Source organism: Kluyveromyces marxianus, chromosome 8 (assembly GCF_001417885.1).
Source record: "Kluyveromyces marxianus DMKU3-1042 DNA, complete genome, chromosome 8".
Lineage (NCBI taxonomy): Eukaryota > Fungi > Ascomycota > Saccharomycetes > Saccharomycetales > Saccharomycetaceae > Kluyveromyces > Kluyveromyces marxianus.
Genome location: NC_036032.1, coordinates 335,273 through 361,892, shown reverse-complemented (window position 1 = coordinate 361,892; position 26,620 = coordinate 335,273). Strand labels below are relative to the sequence as shown.

The 26,620-nt window shown below is 43.0% G+C and overlaps 11 protein-coding genes across 11 annotated transcripts; 8 read left to right on the top strand and 3 right to left on the bottom strand.

The window, feature by feature from the left end:
* Nucleotides 1-1,493: 1,493 nt before the first annotated feature.
* VAC7 (Vac7p) lies at nt 1,494-4,865 on the top strand (the record flags this gene model as incomplete). Its single annotated transcript, XM_022821901.1, has 1 exon — nt 1,494-4,865. One exon carries the CDS (start codon nt 1,494-1,496, stop codon nt 4,863-4,865), a length of 3,372 nt encoding a protein of 1,123 aa, XP_022678216.1.
* Nucleotides 4,866-5,694: 829 nt separating this feature from the next.
* SDP1 (mitogen-activated protein kinase tyrosine protein phosphatase SDP1) lies at nt 5,695-6,861 on the top strand (the record flags this gene model as incomplete). The annotated part of the gene is made up of 1 exon (XM_022821900.1): nt 5,695-6,861. The coding sequence occupies one exon, from the start codon at nt 5,695-5,697 to the stop codon at nt 6,859-6,861; it is 1,167 nt and encodes a 388-aa protein (XP_022678215.1).
* Nucleotides 6,862-7,218: 357 nt separating this feature from the next.
* Nucleotides 7,219-10,266, top strand: HOS4 (Hos4p; the record flags this gene model as incomplete). Its single annotated transcript, XM_022821899.1, has 1 exon — nt 7,219-10,266. One exon carries the CDS (start codon nt 7,219-7,221, stop codon nt 10,264-10,266), a length of 3,048 nt encoding a protein of 1,015 aa, XP_022678214.1.
* A 673-nt stretch (nt 10,267-10,939) lies between these two features.
* On the top strand, nt 10,940-11,392 carry COX5A (cytochrome c oxidase subunit IV family protein; the record flags this gene model as incomplete). Its single annotated transcript, XM_022821898.1, has 1 exon — nt 10,940-11,392. One exon carries the CDS (start codon nt 10,940-10,942, stop codon nt 11,390-11,392), a length of 453 nt encoding a protein of 150 aa, XP_022678213.1.
* Nucleotides 11,393-12,207: 815 nt separating this feature from the next.
* Nucleotides 12,208-13,485, top strand: HPM1 (protein-histidine N-methyltransferase; the record flags this gene model as incomplete). Its single annotated transcript, XM_022821897.1, has 1 exon — nt 12,208-13,485. One exon carries the CDS (start codon nt 12,208-12,210, stop codon nt 13,483-13,485), a length of 1,278 nt encoding a protein of 425 aa, XP_022678212.1.
* Nucleotides 13,486-13,729: 244 nt separating this feature from the next.
* On the top strand, nt 13,730-14,914 carry COG5 (Golgi transport complex subunit COG5; the record flags this gene model as incomplete). Its single annotated transcript, XM_022821896.1, has 1 exon — nt 13,730-14,914. One exon carries the CDS (start codon nt 13,730-13,732, stop codon nt 14,912-14,914), a length of 1,185 nt encoding a protein of 394 aa, XP_022678211.1.
* Nucleotides 14,915-14,974: 60 nt separating this feature from the next.
* KLMA_80156 (uncharacterized protein) lies at nt 14,975-15,793 on the bottom strand (the record flags this gene model as incomplete). Its single annotated transcript, XM_022821894.1, has 1 exon — nt 14,975-15,793. One exon carries the CDS (start codon nt 15,791-15,793, stop codon nt 14,975-14,977), a length of 819 nt encoding a protein of 272 aa, XP_022678210.1.
* Nucleotides 15,794-16,231: 438 nt separating this feature from the next.
* SEC24 (COPII subunit SEC24) lies at nt 16,232-18,985 on the bottom strand (the record flags this gene model as incomplete). The annotated part of the gene is made up of 1 exon (XM_022821893.1): nt 16,232-18,985. The coding sequence occupies one exon, from the start codon at nt 18,983-18,985 to the stop codon at nt 16,232-16,234; it is 2,754 nt and encodes a 917-aa protein (XP_022678209.1).
* Nucleotides 18,986-19,969: 984 nt separating this feature from the next.
* KLMA_80154 (putative metalloendopeptidase) lies at nt 19,970-22,024 on the top strand (the record flags this gene model as incomplete). Its single annotated transcript, XM_022821892.1, has 1 exon — nt 19,970-22,024. The coding sequence occupies one exon, from the start codon at nt 19,970-19,972 to the stop codon at nt 22,022-22,024; it is 2,055 nt and encodes a 684-aa protein (XP_022678208.1).
* Nucleotides 22,025-22,186: 162 nt separating this feature from the next.
* On the bottom strand, nt 22,187-23,935 carry PFK26 (6-phosphofructo-2-kinase; the record flags this gene model as incomplete). The annotated part of the gene is made up of 1 exon (XM_022821891.1): nt 22,187-23,935. One exon carries the CDS (start codon nt 23,933-23,935, stop codon nt 22,187-22,189), a length of 1,749 nt encoding a protein of 582 aa, XP_022678207.1.
* Nucleotides 23,936-25,215: 1,280 nt separating this feature from the next.
* MOB1 (Mob1p) lies at nt 25,216-26,370 on the top strand (the record flags this gene model as incomplete). The annotated part of the gene is made up of 2 exons (XM_022821890.1): nt 25,216-25,235; nt 25,443-26,370. 2 exons carry the CDS (start codon nt 25,216-25,218, stop codon nt 26,368-26,370), a joined length of 948 nt encoding a protein of 315 aa, XP_022678206.1.
* Between the last annotated feature and the right edge of the window lie 250 nt (nt 26,371-26,620).

Sequence of the window (26,620 nt, the reverse complement as noted above, 5' to 3'; positions counted from 1 at the left end):
CACTGTATATTTTTGCTTTGTCTTTGGATCGGGGATGGAATGGAAGGGGAGGTTTGGGTGTTGCTGAGAGAATCCGAATCCGAGGCACGGGCACGGCTAACGGCTGGCGTTTTGGTTTGTTTTGTGCGCGGCGTGTTCTGTGGAGCCGTCCGAATGCGGAATGTGTGCGAAAGTTTCCGGTCACGTGTGGCTGCTTCCGACCGGACACCGCACTTGCTCGGGCTTGGGCTGCGTCTCGTTTAAGTCGCGGCACACGAACCCGGACCGATCCAACAAAACAAAGAACAAAGAACGAAAAAAAAACAAAAAAAAAAAAAAAAAAAAGAAGCAGAACAGGTAGAACAGGTAGATATCCGGATAAAACACGCTCGCTGGAACCGGAAGGGGGCACCCGGAAGGCGGGTAACAAGGTTGTTTGTCGTTAGTATTCCCGGGGGTGTGGTGTTTGGGATGAGTGTGTTTGGGTCACGTGATGTGATCTGACCAAACCGAAAACACACTCAATATCGTTATGTGTCAGTAGTAATCTATGTATTGAGCTATGTCGTAGTATATGTATTGCCCCCAGCCATAGATTCACCTGTATTACAACGGCACTGTGCGTGCACTCTTCTGATTTACCACCGGAAAACCGCTTTTGAGTTTCAAATGTCACAATTGCGTCTGTAAACATTAGATAGGTAAATTATACAGTGCACTACCGATCTCAATTCACCAATTTCAGTTTAAATCAATGATATGATATCAGGCTTTTGCAGACGCTAGGACAGGAGGGGGTGACGGAGAGTGCAGTGTGTGTTTGCTGCCACGTGATCATTACCTTGTGCCGCAAAATGTCTCTCCCGGGCGGGCTGGCTAAAGGCTAGGCTAGACTGGCTGCATGCTGGTTGCTTGTTGTAACAGTACGACGAAAAGGGAAAAGAGGTTTAGGGTGTTACCCTACGAGGACTACTACCCAAGACAAAAAGGCAAAAAGCGCATGCATGCTGTAGTCGCGCAGCGCAGCAGCCCCAACAATAATCCCCCCCCCCCTTCCAGTCCCTGTTGTTGTGATTGCAGCAATTGCAGCAATTTGCCGGATTCCCAACCAAAACCCGCCTCTACTGCGCGTTCTGCTTGCGTATAAAAATCTCAGCTCGTCTTCCCCATTCACACTCACAGCTTTTTTTACCTGGCATTTCACAGATATAATATCGCCATACATAAAAAATGAAAGAAACAGAAACCTGAAATGCAAATCCATAAAAACGACAATACAGAAAGAATTAATTAACTGGCAGCAGACAGTAAGCACAACAAGTTGTTTTAGGAGGTGTGAAGTATTTGGTGGAAATATTGGTACAGTGCAACGTTTAGCTTTTTCTGATTCGTTTCGAGAATAAAATATATATATACATATATCTTTTATTTGGACAGACAGTGTGTTACTTGCTCATAGTATCAATTCATTTTAAAAAGCAGCCACGTTTGATTTAAGTTGTGTGTGATCTAGCATGGGAGTCGGTCAAGGGTCGGAAGATGATGGCAACCGGATGATAGTCGAGACTGAACTGGTGAAAACGGAAAAACAGAACATTCTTCCTGTCACGCAGCAGCCTGCGGTGATGCAGCAACAGCAGAATGATCAGGATGGAGACAACTCTACTATAACGCAGCACAAGCTCATGGGCATAAATGGAAACAAGAGAGAAGATCTTCCGGGCTCTCCAACTAGGAAGGAGCCTCATGATGCGGTTGATAATCGCGATCGCGAGCTGCAGGACGATGGGAATGTGACGTTGAAACCGTTACAGAATCAGCACAGGTTGAATTCTCTTCAAATGCAGGAAGCGTCATTGCAGAATGGCGGTAATTTGCAAGATAAGGACATGGCGGCGCCATACTCGAATCCACTATCGACACAGGCTTTGTTCTCGGGCGCGCTAAGGAATAAGAAGAGTAGTTTGCTCATAGATTGTGCTGTGGACGAAGGTAAAGACTTTTCGTCGTTACCTCCGTTGGCAGCGTCAGAACAAATGTTGGACCTTTCGCTTACTTCGGCGGACGCTTCTCAGTCGTCGTTTGGACCTTCTCTAACAAAGCAGAAGAATAAACCAGGGCTGAGCAAGCTCTCTTCGTACAATGAGGAATCCTACGATTCTCGCGGTGATTCCGATTCGCAACATCTCACGAACTCGCAGGAATCGAGACCATTGGATCTAGACATGAAGCATGGTGTTTTGAAGACAAGCACGCCAACAGCGCCACTCCTAATGTCACAAATGCCGGCTGGTACTGGAGTAGATTCGAAACTGAACAACACCGGAAGTGTGCTCCCGTTATCGACATTAGCTAGCCAGGGCCAGTCGTCCCAACAGCAGCAACAACAGCAACAGCAGCAGCAGGATCTACAGGCAGACGTACAGCAGCAACAAACCCAAACCAAGAAGAATCAAAAAGAATTGCTCGATCAGCAATCCCAGAATCATCATCAAACTCTAAATCGAGATCAAACGCAGCCGCAATCTCAAGCTCAATCTCAATCGCAATCTCAAGCTCAATCCCAACCGCAGCCGCAACCGCAACCGCAACCGCAACCGCAACTGCAAAACAACCAACCGAAGTCGGCCACCCCTCTTACTATCAGTCAGCAACCTTCAACATCGGTACTTACAGATTCGGAGTCTGTACGGAGACTGAATAAAGAGTCCTCATCGAAAGCGGATTTCTTTGCAGCAAGGTTGGCTACTGCCGTTGGCGAGAACGAAATCTCGGACTCTGAAGAAACGTTCGTCTACCAATCGACAGCTAATTCTGTAAAGAATGCCTCTTTGAACGATGCATCCTCCATGCAGAACAACACCCTAAACTCCCTCCAGCACGTCAATGCTAAACCATATGGCATCCCAGCCAAGCTAAGTGCCCCTCAGTTGAAACAAAACGAGAAACTTCTCAATAGATTAAAGAACACAAGGCACACAAGTATTGCGGCAATACCCAATTCGCAGGGCCCTGTATCAAGCAATTCAGAGAAAGACGACATAGCTTCTTTGAAGTCTATGAACAAGAGTTCATTGCAAGAGATCCAATCGATAAAGTCTCACCGTACCCAACTGTCAGTGTCTCCTCGGAAACGTCTAAGTACTGCGTCATTGCAAAATGTCCAAAACAGACAACAAAAAAACCAACAGCAATCTACGGGTACTGGTAATGGTGTTGTTCCGAAAACATTAAGCACGCCAACTAGATCTACGTATGGAGTCTCAGCGAAAAAGGGAGGGAAACCACCGCCAACGTACCAAAACCAAAAGAATAGTGGGAAACAACCTTTGTTGCAAAACTCAGTGGCCAATGGTCAGAACATCGCTGGCGCGAAGGGCCACAATAGGACTTCTTCTAGACCGGGTGAGAATAAGAAAGGGGTCACTACATTGAGAACGAGAAGTTCCAAAGTGTTTGATCCTAACGGATCGTCGTTGAGACGTTATTCTGGGGTTCCCGACGATGTTAATTTGGAAGATTTCGTTGATCAGTACGATGGCGAGTTCGATCTCACGGTGTCCAGGCAACAAAAGGGGAACGACAAAAAGGCGCTGAAGTATTACCATCCTTCCAATGCCGCTTCACAGCGTGAAATTTCGTCCGGAATAAGACATGATCAGTACGACACGAACGAGACGATTAGCGACTATGCCGACGACGGAACAGAGGCTGGCCCAGATGATATGGAGTCCGCTTCTGACAACAGCGCAGTGCACGCACTTGGGTATCATGAGGTGCCAAACTACGACGAGCTCTCGTATGTGGACGAAGATGCGGACGATATCGAATCGATGTTCTACTACAACGGAAGCAATGTTGGTCCCAGCCATACGAGAGTTGGACGTAGATTTTCGGAGCTTGACGAGAGCGGTGCAGAAGACATCGAGTCCGACTCACAGGGTTTCTTCTACCGCGACCCGAACCAATTGGAGAGAGGTGTAGGAGGAGCAGGAAACAACAACAACAACAACAACAATGGGATACCCAACAACGGGCCTCTACTGCAATCGAATTTCCACCAGGCCACGGAGTTCACCCCGTTGAAGAACAAGAAGCTGACGAGAAAACGCTCCGACTTCTACAGCGACTACTCGCCGCACAACTTCTACACCAAGAAGAGCTCGTGGGTCAAGTTCAAGAACTTCATCTACTTCTCCTTCGTCGTGGCGTCCCTATTGACCTTGGGCTTCATCTCAGGCTTCCTCCTGGCCACAAACAAGGACTTGCACGACTTCCAGCTCATCGCAATGGACAACGTCCTCGTCTCCTTGGACGAACTCGTCTTCGACATCACTGCAACCGCCTTCAACCCAGGAATATTCACCATCGGCATCAAGGACGTGGAGTTGGACATCTTCGCCAAGACAAACCACTTGAAAGTGGACGTCCAGGCGGACGTCCACGAAGATCCCCACCAACCCCCTCCTCCCCCGGGCGAAACTACTGCCACTACAAACGGCGTCTTCACAAACCCGTACCAGACAATCCTACTGGGCACAGTCTACAACCTCGAGACAGAATTGCAATTCAGAGGAAGATTGCTAAACAGAAACTACGACGTCTCAGTCGCAAGCGTGAAGCTACTTAACCCGGGCGCACCCAAAAACAGCGACGACAGAGACGATGACGATGATGATGACGACGATGGCCGTGACAACGATGCTGATGACAAAAACAACCACAAACTCGAAGACGACATCGACAGATGGAAACAACTCATCAAGCACGAATTCGAACTAATCGTCAGGGGAAACTTGTACTACACCATCCCATTCTTCAAGAACGAAAAGGTCATCCCAGTGCAACAACAGATAGTCGTCGACCCAAACAAGTCTCCATACTGAAATGACTACATAAAATAAAATAAAATGAAAATACAGAACCCTGCATCTATCTCATCTTCTATTCTAAATAATAATAATAATAATAATAATAATAATAATAATAACAATAACAATACTTACAATAACCACAATAATTACGTACACAACACACCTAGCCACACACCTAGCCACACTCCCGCACACCAACCTAATGTAATACGACCTCCCATCTCTTCTGCATCTCTTGCGTCTCGTCAAGAATGTCCAACCCTCTTGACTTCTTTTTTTAGGTTTCCTTAGTCCCTGCCGGAAAGAAAAAAAAAAAAAAAATGTTGAAATATGTAAGATGAGAACAAACTTGAAACAAGCATGGAATTTACAGGGTTTATACATAAAAGAGGAACAGGCAAGGCGGAAGTAGAGAGGATTTTAGGAGTAGAAAGTTAACTAGAGAGTTGGTAGGTGATACTGGAATAGGAGATTTTGAAAAATATTTTGAGAGGAGCAGTGTTAGGAGAGATCTGGTATATATAGGAGGGGAATCGTGAGAGATAGGCTAGGAAATCTGGAACTTGAAGTGGAAGTGGATCTGGATCTTTTTTAATAAATTGAGTATTTGGCTAGGGATAGATAGTATATATCTGTCAGGTTCCAAGAGGGTATTCTTGGGCGGTTAGAGAGGTTGGTAATCGGGCTGGTAGAGAGGGTTTTTTGGTGAGGAGTTTGGAGAAATTTTTGGGTTTTATTTTTGTCTTTTCGGCTAGTATAATATTAGCGTTGAGATTGACATTGCATAGTTAATCCTTGTTTTAAAGAGAAAGAGCAAGAGAAAGAGCAAGAGAGAGAGAAGATGAACTCTCAGGGGATTGGAACGAGATCTCATAAGTCTATGCAGAATAAGAATTCCAAGAATCTAAGTTTACAGATTGGAGATTCTCCAACCAGGAACAAGCTAATAATAGTTGAGCCAAAACCTAATAATAGCATCAGTAATGGGGAGAGTTGTGGTGGATCCGGGAACGCGTTTGCGGTTCCACCGTTGACGAAACGTGCTAGCGAGGCGCAGATATACTCGCTGCCTCCGAAGTTGAAGTCTACTCGGTCTACTCCATGCACGCCGCAGCTAGCGACGACGGGATGCAGTTCGGGGTTCAACTCTGCGGTGTCTCCAACGTCATCGGCCTCGTCATCGTCGCCGTTCAACAAGCCGCAGCTTCCGACGATCAATACCAAGGTGCTGTGCAGGCCCAGGGCTAGCACTATAGCGGCTGGCACAGCCATGACGCTGGGGGCTCAGTCTCAGGGCCAGGGCCAGGGCCAGGGCCAGGCACAAGTGCAGACACCGAGCAACGAATTCATCGAGAACATGTCTCGGTACTGGGTATTTCAGGAAAATACCCCAATGTCCTCCAACAATTACGAGCCGGATGCTAAGGATAGAACAAACATCAACGCCGTGCTGTCCGATGACGAGCTGGACAGCTACTCGGAGTCCTACAAGGAGAATTGCTACCCGTCGGGACCGCTGCTCGTGATCCCGCCATACATCTACCTATACTCCGAGCCCTCGCTCAAAGAGGTCCTGGACTTCGACTTGATCATAAACGTCGCTAAGGAAATCACAAACTACAAGGAACAGCTTCCCGCGGAGAAACAGGTGAACTACTACCACCTCACCTGGTCGCACACCTCCCAAATCACAAAAAACCTCCCGCAACTTACAGAACTGATACACAACGCCTACGTAAACCACAAGAAGGTGCTCATCCACTGTCAGTGCGGAGTTTCTCGCTCGGCATCGCTAATCGTCGCTTACATGATGCGCTACGATAATCTCAGCTTGAACGACGCTTACAACAAGCTCAAGCTCATCGCAAAGGAAATAAGTCCCAATATGAGCCTTCTGTTCCAGCTCATGGAATGGGAGGACTGGCTAAAGAACCACGATCCAATCAACAGAACCTGTCGGAAACAGTCTTTCGAATCGATCTCAGAACTCGGCGAACTCACCCTATGACATAATTCTCGATGTACGTATATCTTGTGTGTGTAATAATATAATACCATCATCTCTTTTGCCTAGCTTCACAACGTCCAAAGTGATGTATATATACCATACTATTGATTATTTTTCCAGCTTTTAAAGGTTTGAAATTCTTGAAGATATAGAGAAATAGTGCTTTCGCTCATCGGTAGTAAACAAAACAATGCAAAACAAAACAGAAAAGTTAAAGGAGTAAGCCAATCTATTTTGTTAGCTACAGCTGGTGAAAAACAGCTACTACCGAGGGATGCATTTTTGAGAAGTGTTTGAATTAATATCGTGAAGTTTTATTTTAGGATCATATATATACAATACAGGTGTAACAGATAAATGAGCGAACCTGTGAAGAAAAGAAGCTTGGGAAGCTACCTATCACGCATTGGAGAAAGGCGAAAGGAACGGGAGAGGTTGGAACAGAAGCAAAATGAGCTGAAATCGAAGGAAGAAGAAGGGAATTCGCAGCGGGGATCGGAAGCAGGGTCGGGAGCAGGAACTCCAAATGACGCTGGAAGCGAGCAGGAGAAAATCGCCGATAGGGCTGTGATAGAAGAACCAGCCGCCCAAACTACGAAAACGGAAGCTGAAGCTGAAGCTGAACCTACACCTGCACCGGCAGCTGCTTCATCTGAGACAGTCGTGCCGTTAAAAGAGGAAAAAGTTATAACAACAGAAGAAGAAGAAAAAATCACAACAACAGATCCCGCACCAGCAGCTCCAGAAGACGAAGTACCGGTACCGAAGGTTGGGAAACAAAAAGGTAAAAGTAAGAGTGACGAGGATAGCAGCGCATTAAGTGAAATCGAGAGTGACGCACCCACAGAACCCGCGTCACCGCCTCGGCCAAGGAAAGGCAGACTAATACGTGGGGACCAGCTCGAGAGCGCAAACAACAGCCGACAGTCCAGCGTTCCAGTTTTGGGACGCGATGGCCACGATGGAATGTCTGAATCGGAGCTATCTGACTTATCCGATACCAATGCGGGCAAAATATCCAGCAGTATAATCCACGAGGATTCCTCCCCTGTCAAGCATTATGAAAACAAAAGAAGGGCCTCGGGCCATATAGAGCACCAGAATTCGACACACAAGAGAATGAAGCATGTCGGAACATCGAAAGTCCCCAAGCATAAAAAGAGTGTTCACAGGGATGCTGGAGGAAGAACTAAGCTACAGATTGCCTGCGACAAAGGTAAATACGATTTAGCAAAACGACTAATAGAGGAGGAAGGTTACGATGTGAATGACCAAGATAATGCCGGAAACACACCGCTCCACGAAGCGGCTTTGAACGGCCACTTATCAATTGTAAAACTACTTGTGAAACATGGCGCTGATGTAAACAGACAATCATACGACATGTTCTTGGACACTCCGTTAATTGACGCTTCTGCAAACGGACATCTTCCCGTGGTGAAATACCTCTTGGATCATGGGGCTGACCCAACCATGGTAAATGCAAAGGGATTGAGTGCAATTGAATCAATTGAAGAGGAGTCAGACATGGATACGGAAGATAGAAAAATAGTTTATGACATGAAGGATTTGTTAAAGAGAGCAGCAAGGAAATACATGAAGCATTCCCATCGTTCAATACAATCAAGCTCTCTATCGAGGCATTCGGATGATACAGAAAAGCAGCTAAACCACGACGATGACTTCTATTGGACAGATATAAGTTCCAAGACCGGCAAAAGCAAACTTTTACGTGCGTCAAAAGAGGGGAAACTAGCCTATGTTGGATCTTACCTAGAAAATGGAGGCAGACCAGACTTCAAATGTTTCCTAGAAAGTTGTATGTACGGCCACGATGACGTTGTCAGTTTATTCCTTGCTTTTGGCGCACAAGTGAACATGAGCAACAAGGAGGGCCAGACCCCGTTAATGTTATCTGTTGGCCGCGGTCATGTTAACGTGGTGAAACTTTTAATCGAAGCAGGTGCGGATCCTGGAAAGAAGGATAAGAACCATAAAACCGCATTGAACTACGCCAAACACAGCAGTTTAGGACTAACAGATCCTGAAGAGATTACATTATTGAAAGAAACCATAAAGAAGCAATACGGATATGTAGTTTCTGATACAAATGACGAAGATGACGAGGAAGAAGAAGAGGAGGAGGAAGAAGAAGAAGAAGAGGAAGAGAAGAAGAACAAGAAGAGGAAGAAGGTGCAAGAAGATAAACAGGAAATCAAGGCCGAAGCCAAGGCCAAATCAAAACCCAAACCTGAGTCTGAAAAGGAAAGTTCCTATGGAACTTCTCGCGAGCCGTCCTCTGTTCCAGTCCCAATCAAGACTGAAAAGAGACAGGAAGAGCCAGAACACTCGGAGAAAACCCCACCAGTCGTTGCTACGGAGCCTCATACCAAGCACGAATCGAGAACGGCATCTCCAGAGGCTCTTTCGCTAACCGGATCCGCATTAGAAAAATTTGACACGAGATCTAGTTCGTCGGTGTCTACCCATGCCCAAGCGAGAAGCGTCTCTGTGCCCCACCAAACATCAACGCCGCCACCGCTACCCAAGGAAACCGAAGAGGAAAAGGCCGAAAGACTCAAAAGCGAGGAAGAGTATAGACAGAAGCGTTTGTTGCAGAAGAAGCGCAAGGAACAAGAGTTTTTGAACAAACTTGCAGAAGACGAGCGGAAGCGTATCGAGGAGAAGGAAAAGCTCAAGCAGCAAGAGCTAGAGAGACAGGAGAAGGCAAGACAGGAACAATTGCTCAAGGAAGAGGAGCTTCGGAACAAGGCCGAGATCCAAAGAAGAATAAAAATAAGAGAAAGTTACCCAATGGGACTCAGATCCATCGACTTCAAGGACCTCGCCAACTACCAGAACTTCGGCCCGGTGTACTACTTCACAGATGCTAATTCGAGCTCGACTTGGGTCCTAGACCTACAAATGAGTGTCATTACCAAGGAAAACGTAGAGTCCCTCCAACAAGCCTGCTCCAACGTCCAGCCTGTCCAACAGCAACAGTACCCGCAACTGTGGAACCTCTACAAACATATCTTCCTCTACGGAGGCACAAACAACAGCGACCTTTTCAACGCTCTACCCTGGAAGCAGCGTCTACAAATAGAGCAACAAGAATACAAGAAGTTCGCCGCCCTTCCACTACACTGGATCGACCTCACACAACTACTCGACTCCAATTTCCTCACAGACCACCAGCAGCCTGTCGGCAATTGGATTTCGAGCAACCTCATCGAGTTCGTACCCGTATCAACTACTTCTACTTCTACTACAACACCTAGCTACAAGAGAACACATGCTCGTGACCCGGCCAAGGACGCCTCCACAAAGCGGCTCGTGCCGCCAAAGTACCTCTTGCGGTCCAAGGTCCAGCCATGGCTCAACTCTACCAAGGCCCTTTGGTAGTGGTACTACTACTACTCTCCATATGTGTATACATACATATATATATATTACCTATATTACCCGGTCAACACACGTGACCCATAAAACCAAACCAAAGCCCAAGCCAAAGTCCAAACCGATCTCTCCCTCTGTGTTTCTCTGTACTTCTCTTTCCTTTTCCCAATACCATACCAGACGGTAGTCCCTCCCGTGCCCCGCAGCCCGTTTCCCGCCTCCTGATTGGTCCGTCCTGCTTAAGTAACGTTAAACCCGAAAAAATTCACACTCCCGTACACAGTGACACTTCGCACGCCATTTTCCCATATCGCCCTTTCCCTTTTTCGACACAGTCCGCTCCGGAAAAAAAAAAAATGCCAAAATTTTTTGGTCAATCCACATAGCGCTATTGGATTCTCGAAGGATTTTACTGCGTACAATAATTTTTCATATATATAATTTTTTTCAGTATCATCAGAAAGCATATAATATAATAAAATAAAATAGTATCATAATAAAATAACATACAATAGTACACAATACAATAGTAGAATTGAAACAAAAATATTAGAATTAATATTTATTTGAGTTTAATTTGGAATTACTTTTGGAATTTGTTAAGACAAGCGAGTTGCAGTGATCAATCGTCTGTTCTAAGCACCCATATACACCAAGATACAATAAAATAAAACAAACAATGTTGCGTTCATCCGTTTCCAGAGTTGCTCGTGTTACTCCTATCAGATTTGCCCAAACACAAGCTCTATCCAAGGCATCTATTGTGGACTTGCCAAACAGATGGGAAGATCTACCAGCAGCCGAACAACAAGACATTGTTTCTAAGTTGGCAGAACGTCAAAAGCTTCCATGGACCGAGTTGAGCGATGTTGAGAAGCAAGCTGCTTGGTACATTTCCTACGGTGCGTGGGGTCCAAGAAGACCAGTTCACGGTAAGGGTGATGCTGCTTACATTGCCAAGGGTGTTGCTGCTGGTTTGGTTATTTCTTTGGCCATTTTCGCTGGTATCAGACAACTATCTGGTGAGCCACCAAAGACCATGACCAAGGAATGGCAACTAAAGTCTGACGAGTACTTGAAGTCCAAGAACGCCAACCCATGGGGTGGTTACTCTCAAGTCCAATCCAAATAAGTGGGGGGTGGTGCGACTTTTCCAAAGGTCTAAAAGCAAGCAAGACTATAATATAATAAAGATGCATACTGATCTCTGCGTATTTTTTTTTTATTACCTCCTTCCTATTCAGTTTTATTTCTATCCTCTACAATAATGATTATCTCTCGGGCGATCATCTGGATGCAAAACTTGGTTCTTCTTTTGTAGAAGCAATATTCTTTTCTTTAACACAAGCGCACGCGCGATCATAGCGTTATTCTTTTGATTCATCATCATCTTTTTTTTATTTTATTTTTTTACCCCCCTCACAACACCATCCAACCTTTCATCTCTTCTCAGGGGATGGAGAGCACGCATTCTCCGCGCTGTGTGGACATCGCAGTGCACACCCAGAGAGCGTTTTCATTTTTTATTTAATCTACGTTATTAATGAACAAATCCAATCAATACACACACAATATTAAACAAATACAGAAAGAAAGAAAAAAAAAAAAAAAAGAGATATTGATTTAAAGAATAATACTTCCCCCCAAAGACCACAGGATTGTCCGACTACGTCTCAATTCGGGTCTTTTCTTCTCACAAGAAAGAGCAAAGTTTCGTTTGTTTTATTAACTCTAATTCTGAATTCGAGATCCCTTTTACAACAATACTATCTCAAAGAAAACACAACGTAAACGTAAGAAAAATATTTATATATATACATCCATATATATGAGCACTATTTAAATTAAAACAAGAAACAAGAAACAAAGTTTTATTGATCTTACAACCGTGTACCGTCTCTCCTTGTAGTACTGATTGATGATACCTTTGGTTGCTCTCTAAAAGAAATGGCATATGAAGGTTTGAACCAAGAAAAAAAAAAAGAACCTGAAAAAAAAAAACGTCGATTATTGTACAACAGGTCATCTCAGGATAGCTCATCGCATAGATGTGAAGGGCAGAAAAGAAGGTATAGTGGCAGAACAGAGAGACTTCATCGCGGTAAAATGTCTTTTGCGTTTGGATTTTCTAATGCAGATTTGAGTGACGATGAGCTAGAGGCTGTAGATCAGACAACTCAGCAACAACAGCCTGCGTCAGTGTCGAATGTTGTGAACCCTCTAGACTCTCAAGCTTTGCTCGGTGAACACGTCAGTCAGCCAAAGTACGTGAATGTGGATGATTTGCTTCGATCATTGGTCAATGTGCGTTTGTCCTTTGAAGAATTTGTCACTCCAGGGACGAATTCTGTGCTATATCGTCGTGAATTGTTTGATGTGAAGCACCAGCTAATGTCTGAGGTGGATTCGCAGAGCGATGAGAACAACGTGGAGTTGGAGATCTTGATGGGTGAGACCAACGAGGATTTGAGAAGAAACATCTATGAGGGTGGACTAAAATCATGGGAATGTTCCATTGACGTGGTAGACTCGTTTGTGGAGAAAAACCCAATCCCAGACTTTGAGTTCAAGAACGTCATCGAATTGGGTTGCGGCACTTCGCTTCCTTCTGAATTTGTTTTCATGCAATACTTGCGCAGTGGCTCCACGAACGGAATCTGCTTTACACTTTGTGATTACAACGAAAGTGTTTTAAGACTAGTGACGCTTCCGAATTTCATTATTGGTTGGGCCAAAACTGTTCTCACTGAAGAACAGTTTGCTCAATTGCAGACAACAGATGATCCAAACGTACCTGTACTAAACGACGAATTGTTATTGACAAAGGCATTACTAGATGCGTTTAAAGCAGATTTGGAATCAAAGAATATCTCTTTGTCATTTATCTCCGGATCATGGGGTAGAGCATTCATGAACATTGTGTCGCAACATCAAATATCTCCAAAGGAGAATACCCTAATTCTAACCGCAGAGACAATCTACCAACCAGATACTTTACCAGTTATTAGCGAAACTCTAATAGAGCTACTACTACAGAATAAGCAGCACGCATCGCCTGTCAAGTGTCTTTTAGCTGCTAAAGATATATATTTCGGTGTTGGAGGTAGTATAGTCGAGTTTGAAGATTATATGACCAAAAGAATTCAACACTCAAATTTACCATTAAAGCTACATAAGTTCAAGGTGAACGCAGGGCTAAAACGGTCTATAGTGCTTATAGAATAAATCGCCGGACCCGTTTCAATTTTTGTATACTGTATATCATCTGTCTATACATATCAATCGCATCTTCACCATCACACGTGATCAGAATTATAATCAAAGCCTATGCATGAAATCTTTGAAATATCAATATAATATGTAAAAGCATTGTGGATGAGTTGTCAAACAAGCAATTACAAAGTGCAAACGTTGGAGAGACCTAAGAATCTATTACCAGAAAGTCTCTCAACTATAAGAAAGGTGAGAAATGTCATTGAATGACCCATTACAAAACTACGAAGACTTCCTAGAACCAGACTTTCGTCCTCTTCAATTTGCCAATGATATCTTAAAGGTCACTAACAATGGCACAGACGGAGAAGTGCTAGATTTGAAGACTTGCTTGAAGAGGTGTGCTTATGACTTACAAGAATTGGATAGAAGAATTGATCATACTATTCAAAATAATCCTGGACAGGTGCTAGAACAAATTGAGAAAAGAAAGGCAGAAAAAGAGATCGTTGGTAGTACTCTAAAATCAAACACCGAGTATCTGTCCATGTCGTATAATCGTTTACAAAAGGATGTTTTAGAACCTTACGAAACTGCCTTAAAACTACAAAGTGTTTCAAGTAAAATCCATCAAACAACCACGTTATTAAGAACGTCGTTACTTTACATTCATATGGTTTCACAACTCCAATCAATATCGTTGGAAACACAATCAGTGGATGACGAACAATTGTCTCGTGGTGTTAAAGTGGCTGCTATTCACTCGCAACTAAAAGCCAATATTGAACAAAACCCAAATCTTTCAACATTACAGTTCATTAAGTCTTGTGAAAATAATATTGTTGCGCCAAAAAGACAGGAACTTTTAAGGTATCTTTCCACAAACTTAACAAGAGATTGTATGAACAATGTTCAGATAGAGCACAGATCACAGCGTATTACTACGCTAATGAAAGCCTTGCATACTCTCTCTTCTGTGGATCTCTTTGACACTATTAACAGCATTTTAAGCTCTAAAATTCAAGGCTCCTCACAAACTCTAATCAAAACAATAACATCAATAAAAACCTTTAATCTTGCATTGGGGGATGTAATGGATAACAGAAATACACTCCTCAAACTTGAGAATCTAATGAAAGAGTGCGAGACTTCGGGAACCTCCAATATATTCCGTGATTATCTTTCTCAGAAAAAGAATAAATCTTTGATCGATCAGTTCTGGACGGAGGTCAGTAAAAACTTCAAGAGAGAGTTCGAGATGTCATATAACCGTGGTGGACCTGTTGGTAAATCATTACAAAACAATGCTCAATTTATAGAAGAAACTATTAAAAAATGCTTCGAAGTATCGGAAAGCGAATCATCTGCAAACGACAGTCTAAAGACAGAGCAGAATTATATGCGCAATGCAGTAAGTATACTGAATAGAAGTAGAAAATAATGTACAAAGTAGAACGTAGACGAAAAGACTGTATTACGTCCAAAAGTCTGGACAAACAGATCATTCTGTTCTGAACTTAGGTTTGGGAGCACTCTTTGGCTTTGAATTAGTAGAGGTTTTCGGTTTATTCTTAGGCGTGGCTCCAGCGTTTTCAAGAGGATTAGGTACTTTTTTCTTATTCTTTTTACCACCACGTTTATGGAATCTCTTTTTGATCATCATCTTGATTTCTTTATCCTTTTGTATTCTTTGAAGTTCTCTCTCTTTTCCAAGCTTTCTTGCTATTCTTTGTTTCTTACTTGGTCTCTTTTTCTGCAGCTTTTTCATTCTTTGTTGCTCTAAATCGATTTTGGCATTGTGCTCATTTAAATCAATCACTTTGCCTCTGTATTCTGGCCATCCTTTATACGGTCCCAATTTGTATTCTTTCAGAATAGAATCGACATCAAGGGCCGACTCTCTGAATTGCTGTTTTTCTGCTTCACTATATTCGGAAAAGTAGTACGAGCGGGGCCTGGTAATATTAATGACTTCTGGACTTGGTTCTCTAAGCGAGACTTTCATCAATTTGGTGACACTCCTTCCACGGCTCTCACCTTCTTCCTTTTCTTCTTGTGCCTTTCCATTGTCAGCTTCATCTAAAGGGGCAGCTGCACCAAAGGAAAATAATGGAAAGTCAAACTCATCATCTTCCTGTGTATTATTAGTGTCAACATTTTCGGTGTTTCGGTCTATATCTGCTGTCGATCCTTCTGCATTATTCACTTCGATGAACTCGAATTCAAGTTTCGGAAGTATTACTGAATCTTCTGCTTCAGGCTCCTCGTTTCTTTCATTGAAAAGTTCATCACGAGAAACAACTTTCAAATCAGCCACCATTTGGATTATTGTGGCCAAATAACGTCGCTTGTTATACTATCGCTCAAGTATTTCTAGCCTCTTAATTACCTACCTCATCGCTTCAAGATCAGAAATACTGAAGAAATTGTCAATTTTATTTTTTTTTCAAGCTCTTTCTCTAAGTAAAACAAGGTAAGGTGAGGAAATATCACAATATAACAAGAGATTTATTATTAAAAACATTTCGAACACCGTCAATGTCTATAAGTTAGCTCGAGACGAACCAGAATAGAACATACTTCAGAAAAATAGCAACTGTTTCTATAACATTCTCTTTAAAATTTTCATTTTCATTTTTGGATAGATAAATTTTAAATTTAAACTTAATATCTACATAATAGGTGAGTGGTAGTATAGACTGAGAAGTTTGGTTTCCTATGTTTTTTTATTGGCTTAAAGGGAATCAAACAACTCTTCTCATTTTGAGATTCGGGTTTTCATATTTTGTAGGAATTCTCTGTAATTCCAGCTGTTTTGAACTTTATCTTCAACCAATTGAGAAGCAGTCCACAATCTCAATGATGCGACTTCTCTAGCGGAGACATGGTTCATTGGTTCACTTGGAGAGGCACCTCTTACGATATGTAGAGTCTTGTAGAAGATGACATCGTCGTGTTCTCTGATTTTAGATATGACATTTCTTACCCTTAGGTTGAATTCTGTGGCATCCAAAACTGGAAGTTCGTTCTTACCAATTGGAATTTCCATAATATCTGGTGTACCAAACACGTCAGTGACTAGTTCTGGCACAGCGTCACCACCTATCCACAAGAACATATCTAAGCCAGTGTCGATTAAGTACAAACCGTATCTTTCCAACAAAGAAGAAGTGGAGTTAATTGGTTGCGGTAGTACAATCTCACCAGTCTCTTCATGGGGAAGACCAGCTTCATCAGGCATATCGTGTAAAGAGTAGACAGTTGGGTAAATATTTTGGATCAAATAAGGCAATGGTAGAGTTTCCAGGTTATTTAGAGCGTGGGCTCTGTGGTCGGCTGGGACAATACCAGAGCGGAATGCCATATGTTTTGTTAAAGAGTGCATCAATAATGGCCACATTCTCAAGTTTGCACAAAGCATCAAGGGTGCTGCACCACCAGTGTTAGAAGTTAGAACTTCCTTCTTATAGGTAGCCAAAACTTCCTGAACACTCTTGTTAAGGAATTCTCTGGTGTCTTCAAAGCCTGATGATGGTGCTCTTTCAACACCCTTTTGAGCGTAGTAAGCGGTTATAGCTAATTGATCAGCAGATGCATACACATCAGTTAGTTTATCGGTGGTTGGAATAGCTAAAGTTATGACTCTAATTCTTCTTTGTGCCACGTTAGAAGTCAAAAGCAAAGCAACTTGCAAGTACACGTATTCCTTGGTCAACTGTTCGTCAATACCCAATTCGAAAACGTATGATTGATCTCTTGGGATAGCTGGTAGAGCACACAAGTCAGAAGATCTGTTAAAGAAGTGACCGTAGAAACCTGTCATTTTCAATCCGCTAGAAGCGCGAGCTCTCATAACAGTTTCGAAAGATAGATCCATCGAGACATGTTTAGAAAATTCTTTAGAGAACTTGGTAACGTCAATCAAGTTTAGAGCACTGAAGCCAGGGTAGAAGTGTGTTTGACCACCGGTGAAACGACCCAAGTTTGAAACAGATGCGATATCAACGTAGTCGTCAGAAGCCATAAACACGTCCACGGCAACTTGGAATTTGTTACATTCAATTGGGAAAGACTTGTAGAATGCATCACCAGTATTTAACAAAGTCGATGCTTCCTTAGAGGTATTGGCAACTGCTTTTTCGTTTCTCTTGTGTAAGGTACCTTCACCAACGTTAGGCAAAGTGGCACCAACGACGATAATCTTACCACCTTGTGCTCTGATCAAGTTCAATGCCGACTTTAGAGCTGGAGCAAGAGCAAACTTAGGCTGGATCGATTGTTGGAAAATTTCTGGCAACGAGGTCAATAATTTTTCAATATTGTTTCTTGCCTCAATCAATGGAACCAACAGCCCACTTGGAGAGGGCAAGAATGGCTCATCGAGATCTGCAACGTCATACATCTTGATGTTGTCACCTTCTTCGTCCAGAGGTATACGGAAGAAGTGTAGGCTTTGGTCCACACAGATAATGGAGATTCTTGTTCTTTCGTCGTGGTTTGGAATTGTGTCCAAGCTTTCCAAAAGGGTTCTTGCAGTGGTGGCTAACAAACCATTCTTGATTGCAGCTTGCGACACATCCAAGACAAATGCATAAGTGGATGGGGGAGGTGGTCTAACGGCATATTCCTTTGGGGCCACGAAATCGACGATGGAGGAGTTGAACTCTGGTCTTTCGTAACGGTTACCGTTCATGTCGATTTGTTGAGGGAAGGTATTGGCAAGGTTACAGAAGGCACATCTGTAACGCAAACCATTTTCGATGATCTGCACGAACGGATTCAAATATGCACGACAACGTCTACAACGAACCACGACACCATCTGGGGTGGTAGGAGTAGGTGCGTCGGCATCGATTAGCTTGGTGTATGGTCTAATGACCATAGCCAATGGCAACTTCGATTTCTTCAACAAAGAGCCGTTCTTGGGGATAGCATTCATGGTACATCTCAAGTGTTCAGAGCAGTGGTTCACTGTTTCGTTAGGAACAATCATCTTTTCCGGTGGCACCATCAATGGGGGTGGAGGAAGTGACAAGTCAGTGATTGGGGGAGGCAACTCCTGGAACAAATCAACAGGGTATAGCTGGTTCATAGGTTTCCCAACGGAAACACCCATGCCAGCGCCAACACCAACGCCTGGCTGTTGGTACTGTTGTTGCTGATAAGTCTGTTGCTGCATTGGCTGTTGTGGCTGCATTGGCAGCTGCTGTTGCTGTTGCATTGGCTGCACCGGTTGCTGGTACGCCTGAGGATAAGCCTGGCCCATGGGAGCCCCAGCTTGCTGGAATGAATTAGGATCAACCACAGGGACATTGTGTAGCTGCATATTGCCAAGACCAGCGGTAGCCTGGTCGATTTGCTGGTGCAAATGCTGCTGAGCTGGTGTCAAAAATGGCTGTTGGCCAGGTGCAACCGGTTGCGTAGGGGCGCCTGCTCCAGCCATTGGCTGAGCAAGACCTTCTGCAAGCTGATATTGCGCCTGGGGATACACACGCTTCTTATGATGAGACATAACCACACGTTTTTCGCTCTAGAGCCACTGCTGTGCTGTCTATATTAGGGGAACCGATTCGAATAGATCAATCCAAAAGATTATGTCTTTTGCTCGTACTTCTTCCTGATTTTTCTTCAAAATCCACGGAGAAAAAGCACCTCACTAAAACAAAACACAATTACACACCAATTGACCGCCTTTTAAACGCCAACAGTCTCTATATGACCTGCTTTACTCTGTGTAAATCGTTTATCTATTGTATGTTTTGTTTGTTTGTCAAAGTCCAAAATGTTTAAATTTAAAGCTATCAGTTTTTTTTTCTTCGAGACAAGAAAGCACACATATACATTGCCATATATTATTATTATTATATGATTATTTATTATTGATTTCAAAAGCTGGAGGGAAGGAGTACAGCTGAGTTTTTCAAGCCTGTGCCACTGGCCTGTAGCACCAACCTTGTACGCGTAGCGTAGACGAGCCGCTGGCCCACTTGAGGACCCTCCAGGACCCTCCAGGGCCCTCCAAGACCGCCGCTTCTTGCAAATGCTGCCCAACCACTGTTTCTTGTAGAGGCTGTTCTGAGTGACGTGTTTGGATCGAAAAAAAAAAAAAATACGAGGACCGGGTAACTAGATCCCATTCCCACACACGTGATCTCTTTTATATTTTTTTTCGAGCGGAAGTTTCCGCCTTTTATTTTATTTTATTTTTTTTTTTTTTTTTTTTTTTCTTTGGCACAGCCGCACCAGCCAGCCTCGAACACCTTTTTTCAAGCCTTCGTCGCTTCACATTCAATATGATTATTATTATTATTATTATTATTAGTATTATTAGCATTATTTGAATTTCGATTTTCAATATTATAAGAAATCTACTGGCAACTTCACACAAATGAAACCCTTTAAATGACGATGAGGTGGGAAAAGACAGGATCAGTTAGGTCTTGAGGCGTTTGTTCAGGTAGCAAAGAGCAGTATCATTGCTAGAAAAAACAGTAGAATGTCTGAGATTACTTTTTATAACGTCAAATCTGGAGATGAGGTGCATACACCGGCTTTAATCATCCATGGAACGATCAAATCTAAAGCTACAGCGATTCAGGTTCACCACCCCCAATTGCCGGCATTGACGTTTCCAGTGAACAGCCATGGGTTCAAGACGATGGTAGCTTTGACGCCTGGGGAAAATTCGCTCTGGTTTACCGGTGATGACAATACACGGGCGCAACTGACGTTGACATATGTGCCATTATTGCAGAATCCTCCTATTCATTTGTGTTTGCTAGTTGGGAAGGACTCTCAAATGACGTTTGATTCGCCAGCGTCTCAGGTTCGCAAGGAGGGTGGGAATGGGCTTGACTTGGCGGTCCGGAAGTTGAGGATGGGGGCTAGGATCATGCAGGCATTCACGAATGAGCAGATGGTGCGGAATGGGTTTGGACAACGGACTTTCCGGTTTGTGGAGGAGTATACGCGGGATACGCTGTTGAACGACGATGAAATGAGGAATACGGTGAAGATCCATATTCTCAGGAGTGAGAAGACGGTTGCGGAGTTGCGGGATGCGAATATTGCGCAGCAGAATCCGAATGCGAAGGATGGCGGGGCGCTTTTCGGAATAGCGATGAGGGAGCTTGAGAGGTACGGGGCGCCATTCAACGATAACTCCAAGACGTCTCAAGCGGCTGTGATGTTCTTGGACACTCACTGGGACAAGAAATTGAACTTGATTACGGCTCACGCGGCGCTTGGTGGTGGGACGGACAAGATAAAGTTGGCTATTTTTGGGTCGCACGGGTTGTACTCTTGGCCTACGTGTTTCCAAAACGTGGTGCCATACTTGATGGATGATACTAGGACCAGCAAGGCGGAAGTTGCAAATGACTGCAATGAGTGTAGCACGCACTGGGAGTGCCTGACTGTTACGTTGGGTGCGTTCATGCACGAGATTGGACATTTGTTGGGGTGTCCACACCAGGAGAACGGTGTGATGCTCAGGGACTACGTTACTATGAATCGTTCTTTCTTGACAAGAGAAGCGTTCAGTGTTAGGACAAACTCATACGGTGCGCAACCGCCAATCTTGCCCAAAAACGAGTGCAGTTGGAACAGGCTAGACATTGTACGGTTCCTATTCCACCCCAGCTTCAGTCTACCACAGGACTTCTACGACCCAGAAATGCTCCGCCCCGGCCAGTTAGACCGCTGGAAGTACCAGAGACCCAGCGTGTTCCCAATGGGGAACTCTACCGCCAGCATTCGTGCTGAGTCAGGTATATACTGTATCGAGATTGTCTGTGGAGATCTTGCTAGAGCTCACTTGGAGTACTTGCCAAAACAATATGGTGGTCCAGGTCCTCAAAAGGAGGTCGTCGTAAGTTTGGATCAATTACGCGCTTTAATCCCACCAGCTCAAAAGCGAGAATATGCTGATAAATTTGCCATTAAGGTACATGCTATCAATGCATCTACAGGCGAGTTTAACGATTTCCCTAAAATCATAAGTACTCAGCCTGTCCCAATGAAACAGTACGGATTTGCTAGCAATGTTGTTGGTATCAAATCAACTGCTCTAGGAAACCCTGCGCGTGGTCCATCTACAGGTATTATTCCTTTGAAGATCGAACTTTGCTACATGGTTCGTGTTTATTACGGTTCAGCAGTTGACGGATTAAGATTTTACACTAAAGATGCAGCAGCTCCACCACCGCAACTCCCACCAAGGACATATCTAGGTAAAGTGTCAAACATGCTCAAGGGAGTCAAAGATGCATTCCCAACTGGACCATCTGTACTATTTGGAAATGAAAATAGCACATATGCGGATCTCAAATTGGAGCCTGATGAAGTAATTGCCGGGTTTAATTTAAGAAGTGGAGCCTGGGTAGATGGAATCCAAATAGTAACAAGCAAGGGCCGTATGTCTGAAATGTTCGGAAATAAAAATGGTGGTTCCTTAGGTTCCTTAATGCCCCCCGCAAACAAGAAAATATTAGGAGTTTTCGGTAATGTAAGTCATTGGGTAGATGCCTTTGGTATTGTGTATGAAGCCTGAATGACAGAAATATCATACCTCATTAAAGAAGAAGTAAAGTAAACACATTTATATTTATCTTACTATATATATATAAAATGAAATGACACAGGATAATATGTATGACAGAAATAAAAGAAAAGGAAAAATAAAGGATCCGTATAGCTCAATATATAGTTTAGTTTAGCTTGCTTTTGGTGAGTATGATTCACTTTGACTTCTTGTCAGTGGTACGCCGGCAGGAGTGTCATCACTCTCACCATTTTTTGACTCGTCGCTGGAAGCTAACTTTGATAGCTTTTCGTTCAATTTATCTAGTTCAATTGAGTTCGATAATTCACGGGGCGAAACGCTCTTCTTTATAATTCCAACATGGTCAGAGCTATGATTCCGAGACATAGTACGTGCTAGCAGACTAGGATGTGTTTGGTATGCAGGATGCTGTCTGCCTGGGTGAATGAATCTTGAAGCAGCGTTCATATGAGCAGAAGCCGAAAATGGGGGGTTGAATGAGGGCATACGAGCAGAAGATGCTGCTGTGCTACTAGATGAAGTATTGTTGCTACTATGGCTTCCACTTCTAGACTTTCCGCCAGTTGAAGGAGCCGTAGGAATAATGGAATATCTTCTTTCTTGATGCACCAATCCGACTTCCTTAACCTTCATTGTATTCAACTCGGATTGAGGAACCTTAAAGAAGGTATCTTTCTCTTCATCATATTCATATAAGTACCAACTAACACCATATGGTTTAGGCTCGAGACAGTAAACTGAATGTAACGGAACATCTAAATTCGAGATGACGTCCTTACTCAAATTTAAAAAGTAACCTAACAACACTCTTGCCACAACACGGTGAGTAATGAGCAACAGACTGTCGGTGATTCTTTCGATCTCCGTGATCACTGGCCTTAGTCTATTAATAACATCCATGTATGATTCACCGCCAATGCCTGGATATCTATACCTTAATTTATCTTCAAGTCTTTCCTCGTACTCCGCAGGATGATTTCTGAGAATTTCTTCGTAAGTCATTCCCTCGAAATCACCCGCGCTTAGTTCGTCTAACATCTTCATTTGTTTGATATCAAAGTGAGCATCATTGAATGTCGATGAAGTCGCCATTGCTCTTTTCTTCATAGAGGTCCACACAAAGAATTCTGTTGGGGTAAAATCACGCTTACTTCCTTCATCGCTACATACTTTCAGATGTTCTTTCATTTGCCTTTCATTGAATAACTTCTTTTGTTCTTCCATAAACCTAGCCAAAGCCTTTGCGTATTTCCATCCACGTTGCGTTAGTAGTGAATCTCCACCGATTCTCCCCTGGACATTAAATTCACTTTCACCACTTCTGGAGATCCATATCTGTCTTTCCGCAAGGTTAAAGTTTAATAAATAGTAAACGGTTTGAGATGCAAGAAAGCCTTGAATATCATAAGACACAATCTTTTTACCTATATCAATCATTTTAATGTAGGGAACATTTTCGTCATCCTCTATGGTTTGATAACTTTTCATGTAATTACTTAATCTCTCCTTGAAATCGATCAACGATGAATCAGGATCCTTTCCTTTATAATCGGGACCCAGTAACTTCAATCTAATATTTTTCTCTACAGTTTCTTTATCCGAACATATACTCTCCAAATACAGAACCTTGATGAATTTATTCTTCTCATGTATCTTTTGCAATATCTTTTTCCGTCTTTCCCTTGTCGAATTCGTCGCATCAAAAATACCAACGGACCCAGGACCTTTCAAAAGATAGTCTAAAAGTTGATCCAACGTGTCCATAGCCCATTTCTCTCTTAACATTTTCGAGTGCTCATCATTTGGATCAAAAAATTTGGAATCCTGCTCCTTCATGTTATGCTCTTTGGCAAATTGTCTCCGCGTGTTACCCACATTGAAAACCTTACAGTAGTACATCGAATAGTTAAGGTAACGCGACAATTTGTTTGTGATGAATGATTTCCCTGTCGCTGGCAACCCAACCATAATAATGATCAATTTGGACCCAGGGTCCTTTTGCGAAATGATACCATCAGGTGATGTCTTAGATTTCGTTAAACCCGGCACATCAATCGTCGTTGGCCTTCTTTTCGGAATTGAAGTATGAGACGATGCCATATGATCTAACATGGCCTGGTCTGGCCATGTATCCGTCCCAGCAAGCCCTCCTTTCTCCAAGAAGTCTCTATCCTCCGACAAAGGTTCCAAAATCGGAGATCCAACTGATGATCCACTTCTAGAACTAGTGGGCGACGTTTCCGCTGAGGACTCAGCAGACGTCTCCGCAGAACTACTGGGCGACTGAAACCTCGATACAACAGGCGTATCACTGAGCGGCCGCTTTTGAAACTGCGGAAGCCCAGACGACGTATTATACCTCCCTCCACTCGACTCATCTGTTTTCAACCCCACATGATGCGTTCTACGCCGATCGTCAATTGACTCGGTAGGTTCCAACTCAGAATCTGAACTTGAAACCAGCACATTTTCAGAGAACGAAACTCTTCTAAACATTAAAAGGATCCCTAATCAGTCAAACTCAGTGAATCAACTGATATATAGCTCTTTCCTTATTTCTTTCTTTCTCTTCTCTCTCCACGCCAAAGAGAAAAAACTATACTAGAGATGCTAAATATTCTTGCCAATTATAAAAGCTGATACTCCTTAATACAGTATTGAATTGATGCACAAATAACTTCTAACCATATTCTGTCACTCATCACCTTTCAAAAATAGTAAGTATCAAGTTATAAATTAAGCAAATGCTTCCTGGATTTCCTTTATACATAGAAAGCTTTCTTCCTCATGCCTTTTAAGGGTAAACGGGACAAAAAGGGGATTCGTCTGTCCCCTCCCCCAGAATTGTCCCTCCCAATTTCAAATCTCAGGGGACAAATTGAGGAGGGACAACTGAGGAGGGACAAAAGAGGGGGAGTGCACGTGACTGTCTTTATTTTGTTGTATCTAATTTTTTTTTTTTTATTTTTTGCTTCATCTTGTCATTTCTTTGCTGTTTTGGAAAATGTAAACATGCTAAAGAGATTCCAAATCGAAACATTCAATAAATAACTTCATCGTTCTTTGGTACAAATGTTCGATAGGAAAAAAAGAGTTCTAGGGAGGAGCCTTGAGTAAAGCCATCAACATTTGGGATAAGGCAGTTGCAGTCTAATACAATCGAGTAATTGGTTTAGACAATGTCGTTCTTACAGAACTTGTATGTGCACGGTTATTGTTTTTTTATTTGTTTTACACAACTATACCCTAGATCTAGAAGGATTGTAATCAGGATGTCTTTGTGAGTTATTAGGGTTTACGTGCGTGGAATAGTTGTTGAACAATAGGAGGCGTTTGGGGTTTCGAATATTTTACTAACACTAAAAAATTGGTGCTTTAACAAGGCACCAAATATACTTGTTATCAGTCATCTAAGCCCTGGACAGACGATAAAATCTACCAGAGGTTTTAAATGGAACACAGCCAAGAATAATAAGACTGGCAACACGGATGCCAGTACTTTAGGAGATGGAAATGGGCTTCAAGCAAATACGTTCAATAGCGAATTAAACTTACAAAGGTCTGATGACGCGTTGCAGCAGCAGCAGCAGCAGCAGCAACATCTGCATCAGCAACAATTCTCTACCCCTCAAAAACAAGCGACAAATTTTTTCCAGCAAGGGATTGAGCATGGTCCAACTCCAGTTACAGATTTCAATTATACTCCATCTCATCAACGTCCATACATACAACCCACGTCAGGCACTGTGGTCTCGTCCCACCAGGATTTAAGGCAGATTGTAGAAACGACGCTTGGATCTAAGGGTGTTTTAAATCAAGCAGTGAAGTTACCGAAGGGAGAGAATATTGATGAGTGGATCGCAGTGCATTGCGTGGACTTTTACAACCAGATCAATATGCTATATGGGTCAATCACGGAGTTTTGCTCGCCACAGACTTGTCCTAGAATGATAGCCACCAACGAGTACGAATACTTGTGGAATGTTCATCCTGGAAAACCGCCAGTATCACTACCAGCACCAAAGTACGTGGACTATCTAATGAAGTGGTGCCAGCAGCAGTTTGATGATGAAAATTACTTCCCAAGCAAGCCAGGGGTTCCTTTCCCAAAGGATTTCAAAGATAATATCGCAAGACCTATATTAAAGAGATTATTCAGAGTATATGCTCACATCTACTGCCATCATTTCAACGAAATCCTAGAACTTAATCTACAAACTGTTCTTAATACCAGCTTTAGGCATGTGTGTCTCTTCTCGGAAGAGTTCCACATTTTAAAAACTAACGACTACGGACCTTTGCTCGAGCTTGTCACCGAATTCAAAGACAGATAAAAGCCGTCAGATTTTATCTTACAGCATCTATATTAACCATTTTGATATAGTTTTTAATTTATACCTTCCTTAGACGTATTGATAATTCACATATAGTTAAGAACTAGTACTGTAGAGATCTACATCAAAGCTCTTTATGAAATTTTTTAACTCTCGTACCTTCTTTTCTTGTCCCAGATGAAAGTTTCGAACCTAAGGTAAGAAAGTATGTTTGTTGCTTATATTTGAAAAATGCACAATATATATATAA